The following is a 7,500-nucleotide window of genomic DNA, read 5'->3' as shown; positions in this document are numbered from 1 at the left end:
ATATGCCACCCAAATTAAGGAACTTTTAAAATTGAAAAGCATGGTGAAGAATTCTATAAGTACAGTGGTAGCTAGACCTAGTTTTTTGGAGGGTAATATGGACACTTCAGTCCAAACGCCTTGAAAAATATGACAAAATAATGCCAAAACAAAGCACAAAAATACACACACACACAAAGGTTAAGTTTCTTTCCCAGCTACTCCTGGGAATGGGGCCTGCCCTGGAGTGTGGTGGATATATAGTCTATGTTTGTTTTGACTTTAGTTTCTGTATATTTGTAGTGTTTTTTTTTTTTAAGAGATAGAGAACATACAGTTGGGAGGGTAGGAAGGCTTTTTCGTTATACAAAGAGATAAAAAACCTAAAGTTGGAAGGATCTGCGAGTTTTGGGAGGGGAGAAATATATGATCGACATTGTATGAAAAAAAAATATTTAAAAAAAGTTCAACATACAAAAACACTTAGCCATACTAATTCTTATGCCTAGTTTTGGTAACAGAAAACCAGTAAAATTAAATTAAAATTGCCTCTTAAATCACTAAAACCACTCTTGTACTAACATATTTAGTGACATAGAAAGATGAACAGAAAGCCATGCATAGAAGCAAATACCTTTGATCCCAGCATTCAAGAGACAGAGTCAGAAGGATCTCTGAATTTAAGACCAGCATGATCTACATAGTGAGTTCAAGGACAGTCAGACCTACAAGTGAGACACTCCCCCTTTCTCAAAATAGAATAAATAAATAAATAAATAAATAAATAAATAAGAAGGCATCTTTCTTTTTTTTAAATTTGTATGTTCAATTTCTTCTTTTTTATTTTATTTTTTTAATTAGGTATTTTCTTCATTTACATTTCCAGTGCTATCCCAAAAGTCCCCCATACCCTCCCAGCCCACTCTCCTACCCACCCACTCCCACCTTTTGGCCCTGGCGTTCCCCTGTACTGGGGCAGATAAAGTTTGCAAGACCAATGGGCCTCTCTTTCCACTGATGGCTGACTAAGCCATCTTCTGATTCATATGCAACTAGAGACACGAGCTGGGAGGCCGGGGGTACTGGTTAGTTCATATTGTTGTTTCACCTATAGAAGGCATCTTTCTAAATGACTTGCAATCTGACACCAGCTCAGCTCTCTCTCCTCAACCCTCCCAAGCCTCTCTTCTAGCAAATCTCCACCCCTTCTGTCGGCTGCAGACCCCTAGCCACTGGCCACACAGGGCTAGGAGTTAGGTAGGAGTCACTTTCCGTCCAACCCACCTACACACACACACACACACACACACACACACACACACACACACAAACACACACACTGTGCTCTCTAGAATTATTTACTTAATTTTTAAAATTTCAGGTTCACTAATGGTATAAAAATGCTCACAAAATACAATGAATTAAGTGTAAAGAGAAAAAAAATTATACTGTAGATAGTCACATTGTTTAAAGTTATGTGTATACATGAGTGTTATGCCTGTGTGTATGTATTTATACCAGGTGAATACAGTTTGATCAAGGAAGCGAGAAGAGCACATCAAAGCCCTGGAAACTGAAATATTCAGAGCTGTGAAGGGCCGTGCGGGTCCTGGGCATGAACCTGCATCCTCTGAAAGAGTAACTAACAAATGCTTTGAAGCCCTGACAATTTCTTTTTAATAAACAGTAACATCCTGCTTCCTGCCTTTTTGTAATTTACATAAACATGTTCACTTTGCTTGATTCAGACATTGTGCTAGGTTTATAAGCATTTTCTTGAAACATGACATTCAAATCCAGCTAACAACAAAAATTCAGACTCAAAAAAATACAAGAAAAATGCAAATCAGGAAAAAAGCTTTCAGTCTTTTCTTTAGAATGAAGGAAAAATTACTAAAAAGAAAACCTAAGGCTTAAGGAAGACTGCAGAAGAGAGAGGGGGCAGAGATACCCTGTGAGCCGGAGGCCCAGGACGCCTGCTGTAGGAAACAGTGTCTTCTAGATATGATGGGCAAACGGCATCCACGGAATGGTGACAAAACAGATGCCTGCCTAACACCTGCATAATGACAACACAAGTTGACATGCCAATATTGACAAAGTAAATCTCACAAGGTCCTACCCAGAAATGGAGAGCCTATAGGCAATTAATGACTGCTGAGAGAGAAAGAATCAATTTTTCCAGGAATAAGCCTCCTGATAGATTATCCAATCCCAGGTGCTCAGCACTGAATACACGCACATCCAACCAACACTAAACGGATTGTGTAAGGTAGGTGTGTGTGTGTGTGTGTGTGTGTGTGTGTATGCATAAGAAGAATTTTAAAAGAGGAGGTCACCAATTTGAAAAGGAGTAGGGGCTGTGCAGGAGGAGCTGCAGGGGAGGGAGAGATAGAAATGATGTAAATCATTTTAGTACTCAATTATAAAATTCTAAAAAATAAAAATAAAGAAAAAGAAAATATAATTTGTTAGCTGTTCTCGCTTGCAGTGAATATTTGTCAAACTAATATATACTTGGTCATATATGCTATTCATATTGTCAGACCTGTATCTGGGAACCAGGCCAACATTGTCAAATGAAGGCACAAACACTCAGGATCACACTAGCCGCCTACATTACTGTTCCCAAAAGTCATGCTGCCCCCTGCTGGGACATTTTAGAGATTGTGTGACAATTACATGTAATAAATGTTAGCTGATATTTTAAAGAACTTAATGTCTGCATACAGAAGTATACAAGTGCTAAATAATTTATTTTATTAGTTTCTAAATATTCTACTCTAAAAAATATACTAAGGGAAAAGCAGCTCTGACAATTTAATCACCAATATAAATAAGAAGTAAATATCAGGTTCATATTTACCAAAAAACAAATAACATCTTACTCTTTAAGTTACTGTGGGCCCTGTCTATCTATGTGCCTGAGAGAGAGCGACAAAGGCCCTCCTTTACCATAGAGAAATCACGTTAGATAAAGCGACTCACACTACAGTTTTCCGGGGGGACCAGAAGCTGTGTGATCTCACCGCCATGAACGCAGAAGATATGTTTCATTTCTCCAGAAAATATGTCCCAAATTATGACGGAAAAATCCACACCTCCAGATATCAGGTATCTTTGGTCATACCGAGCTGAGACCTGATGGGGATACAGCAGGCACGTGACTTTGTTCCTATGGCCACGGAGGGTTCTGTGAGGGGGCCAACCTGCCAAAGAGGTTTGGAATTCAGAACGAGAAAATTAGTGTCTTCACAAGGCTTCAACAAGCAAACACGACTGTCTGAAGAGCCAGCCACACCTTTACTTCTAGAACAGCTCTGTGGAGCATGGTAGCTGATAGTTCCCCAAGACAATCAGGCCTTTAAGATGGTGCTAGGCTGTGTGCAAATGTGCTGTGCACGTCACATTTTAAAGAATTATTACAAAAAAACCTAAAGTACTTCAATAATAATTCCCATATATATTACAAATAGAAATGAAAATAATGTTGCTATGTTGAGCATATAACATGTAGCAATTTCTCATTATTTACTTTACTATAAAAACTACTACTAAACAATTACATTAGTTCAACAGCACTGTTTTAGAAGAGTATCAATATTGCTGACAATATAGCTATATAGTAATCAATTCAACTAATAATTTATGAAACTAATAATATGTGCGAAGGAGATTAAAAACTGAATACTTTCTTATTTAGAGCCATTCATAGTATTTATCACAATAACAGATATTTAAAATGTAATTGAATGTACACTACCAACCACATTAGCAATATACCAACTGGTCTTATTTCTTAAACTATGGCATGGAGAAATTCCCCACATCAGGGTTACAGAGTTCTCAGAACACAGTGCACATAGGTAGACCTTCAGGGTACCTCTTCTGAGCATGTGTTCTCCTTGCAATAGCTGAACTATGGCTGTCTGGGTGGCAGGCACAATAATGATGCTTCCATCTTCCCGGCCACAAACAAGTCGCCCGTGTGCTGGTATGTAGACACTCGCAGTTACTTTAAGAGGTTCATTGCTGTTGGGAATCACACTTAGCTGATCGATAATTCCAGCAGGGCAAGGCTTCAGCTTGTCAAATGCCTCTTGCAAGCTAATACAAGTTGTCATCTTTAGCCCTGTAGAGGTTTGGTGTCATACAAAATAAATACATTTATGTTTAAAAAATAGTACTAACATTAAATAATGTTGATTGATTCAGTAATGTACTAAATGTTTACTTCCATAAAATATAATGAATACTTAGAAGAAAGTGATACGTAAATATGTTCAATTTTGTTATAATTCAAAATGTTATAGTAAAAGAATTATGAAGTCAATGTGCAGATTCACTATTACCTTCATCAGCTTCCTGTTTATCTGCTATGTCTGCTATGTTCCAGATATTTAACCTTCCAGAAGAATCGCCCTGAATTAGTAGCTTATGCAAATATTCCTTGCATCCATAGAAAAACCGAGTAACAGGAGGACAAATTACCAACTGCCAAAAAAGGGGAAAAAAATTCAAGTGTCTTCAGCTATATTTGGAATTCAAATAGTTTATCGATTAAGATGTGTTCATATTAAGGTATTTAGGTGCTTTGATCATACCCCAGTTTTAAAAGTGCTTACAGCATGATCATTCATTGTATTTTCATGTAATTTAATAGTGTTAATATTCATGTCAACTATAGTAGAACATAAATGCTAAAGGAATGAAAAACTCTATAACATTTCTCTAAAACTAGTCTTTATAGTCTTATGTTCAATTTTATTAAAAAGCGGTTTACTAATTACAGGGAAATTTACTTATTTGTTGTTAAATAATCACTCTAGAAAGCAGGTCACTCTTAACCAAAAAGAAGTCTCCACTTTAAAATAAAAATACAAAACAAAGAGCTCTACACATGAGCAACACTAAGCAGTCTCAGCAGACTGTACTGATATTCACATATATGTGTAACAATGGTAAAGAAAGAGGAGGATGCCATCAGGTTGAGAGACGTGGGAGAGGCTGGCCTGGGAAAGCACAAAGTGGAAGGATGTAAACACAGCACTCATGTATGAAATTCAAAACATAACAAATATATATGCGATTGCATCATAAAAATTACTGGCCTCTAGAATTTACCTATAGTATGCATAGACCAGTATTTGACTTTACTTAAACTTGATGATTTTAAAACTACACACTTAACAGGGAGTTGCCATAGAAGCTACAATTACCAATACCACATTTCAGTGTCTGAGTGTCTCTCACTATAGCACACATACATTTCAATTTAAAATATACTCGAACATACTAGACAGCTGACATTTAAAGAAAATCACATGCACATGATGGCTAATAACGACTGTCGACTTGACAGGATGTAGAATCAGTACAGGGGCCTCTGAATACGCGTGTAAAGGGTCCTTTAGACTTCCACAGGCTGGGTCAGACTGCATGACACACAAGACAAGCTACACACCAGCACTCTGACTAGGGAAGCAATGTAACCAGCTCCCTTAGGCCGCTGCCTGAGATTTCCCCGCCCATGCGGACTGGGTCCCCCAACTATATGGCAAAGCACACCCTGCTTCCTTTACCCTGATGTTGGGTATTTTGTGACAGCAACAAGGAACGTAACTAACACAGTATGTTATGTTTTATTAATGCAGGTCTTTTCATACACATCGCTATCCCTTAGTTTAGCTGAAGTGACTGACCAAGCAGGACGGTCCCAAGTTGGGGTTCAAGAAAGTAGAAAGAAAATCATTTATATAGGATTTTAAAATACACCTAGATGTACAAATTCTATATTTAAAATATTCATACAAAAAAACATCTCCCTTCTACTTACCGTGCCTCCATTCTCCACTGATGGGTGGGACATCAGGTTCAGAATGATAAAACTGGAGCCCAGAGCCAAGAACAAAGCATACAAGACTTTCCTCTCCTACACAAAGCTTTGGTTTTTTTTTTTTACTGTTCCCAGAGACCAGAGTACAAAATCCAATATAAGTGCTACTACATTTCAACTTTCTTTTATTTTCTGTGCATGAGTCTTTGCCTACAGCATTTGTGTACCGCATGTGTTGCCTGCTGCCCATAAAGACTAGAAAAGGGTATTGGTTCCCCTAGGACCACAGTTAGTGTCAGTTGTGGGCCACCATGAAGGTCCTGGGAACTGAACCCAAATCCTCTGGAAGAGCAACAAATGCTCTTAGCCACGGAGCCATCTCTCCAGCCCACACAATTCAATTATAGATAGTAAAACGGGCTTTTAGAAAACACAGTGAGTTTCTATTTCAATACAGAAAAGGATGTTTAATTTATATTTCTAATATCCAGGTTTTTGAGTCACTACTTGATTTGAGAGCTACTGCAATGCTTGAATCAAATAACTATCAGCATCAGTCAGCATTAACACGCAATATCCCCCCTTTAAAACGTTCTTCACTGTGTTTTAACTGTATAAGTATACAATAATTTAATGATTGATATGAATTTTATAAAAAGTCAACTCTAATAAATAGTCAGGATAAGATCACTTGTACTCTTATATAAAGGCAGGTACGACTTAATAATTAAATTGCATATTAAAAACCTGTAAATTGTGAAGTGTGCTTTAACTCACCATATCAGCTTTCTGTGAAATCTAGCGCTCTGCTGGATTTTACTGAACCTCTCGAGTGCCCATACGCCGTCAATGTAACTATCCGTTATAAATAAATGATACCTGAAGAACTTTACCTCTTTATCTTTCTGATCCAAGAGGCTATGCTGCACAGGAGGAATCAAATTTTCCACTGCTTTCCCCACGTCGCTGCGGAACGAATCACTAGCTGGAAGGCAACTGGAACAGGAAAGTAAGCATCCGCTTAAAATACCTAAAATACCCAGAAGAGGGCAAGGCGTGGTGGCGCATGCCTTCAGTCCCAGCACTTGGAGGCGGAAGCATGCAGGACTCTGTGTGTTCAAAGCCAGCCTGGTCTACACAGTGAGTTCTAAGACAGCCAGGGCTATACAGTGAGATCCTGTATCAAAATTAAATAAAGCAATAAAATAGATGAGATGAAATGTTTTATGCCAAGGTTTATGACCATAGACAAAAATGGGATTTTTAAGTTTCATTTCATTTAAATACAGATTAAATAACTTTAAAAGACATTCTGTGAAGAAGGCTCATGAGACGTCTCACGGGAGAGAAAGTGTGCTACCCTGTCTGACAAGCTGAGTTTGATCCTCGGAGCCTACATGGAAGCGAGAACTGATGCATGAGCTTTCCTCTGGCCTGCACACATACACAGTGGCATATGCTTGCACACATGCACACACACACACATAGGAAATAAATAAGTATAAAAAAAATCCACCTGTTTCTTTGTACCTAGAAGTTAAACTGGGCCTATATTCAACACGTAAGACATCCTGAAGCTAAATATGTATGTGATGGTTTGTATATCCTTGGACCAGGGAGTGGCACCATCTGAAGGTGTGGCCTTGTTGGAATAGGTGTGACCTGGTTGGAATGGGTGTGTCACT

The 7,500-nt window shown here is 38.2% G+C and overlaps 1 protein-coding gene across 2 annotated transcripts in view; it reads right to left on the bottom strand.

Annotated features, from left to right (window-relative positions):
- Wdr7 (WD repeat domain 7) overlaps nt 1-7,500 on the bottom strand; it is a 272,657-nt gene that overhangs the window by 238,330 nt on the left and 26,827 nt on the right. For both annotated transcript variants that reach the window (XM_029471767.1, XM_021150163.2), the window contains exons 9-12: nt 6,709-6,811; nt 4,332-4,473; nt 3,863-4,111; nt 2,968-3,188 (exon numbers count right to left, since the gene is read on the bottom strand). In XM_029471767.1, the coding sequence (XP_029327627.1) occupies nt 2,968-3,188; nt 3,863-4,111; nt 4,332-4,473; nt 6,709-6,811 (715 nt within the window). The remainder of the gene's footprint in view (nt 1-2,967; nt 3,189-3,862; nt 4,112-4,331; nt 4,474-6,708; nt 6,812-7,500) is intronic.

The sequence above is a fragment of the Mus caroli genome, chromosome 18 (genome assembly GCF_900094665.2).
Source record: "Mus caroli chromosome 18, CAROLI_EIJ_v1.1, whole genome shotgun sequence".
NCBI classification, from domain to species: domain Eukaryota; kingdom Metazoa; phylum Chordata; class Mammalia; order Rodentia; family Muridae; genus Mus; species Mus caroli.
Note: the sequence above shows the minus strand (reverse complement) of the source record. Positions and strands in the feature narration are given on the sequence as shown.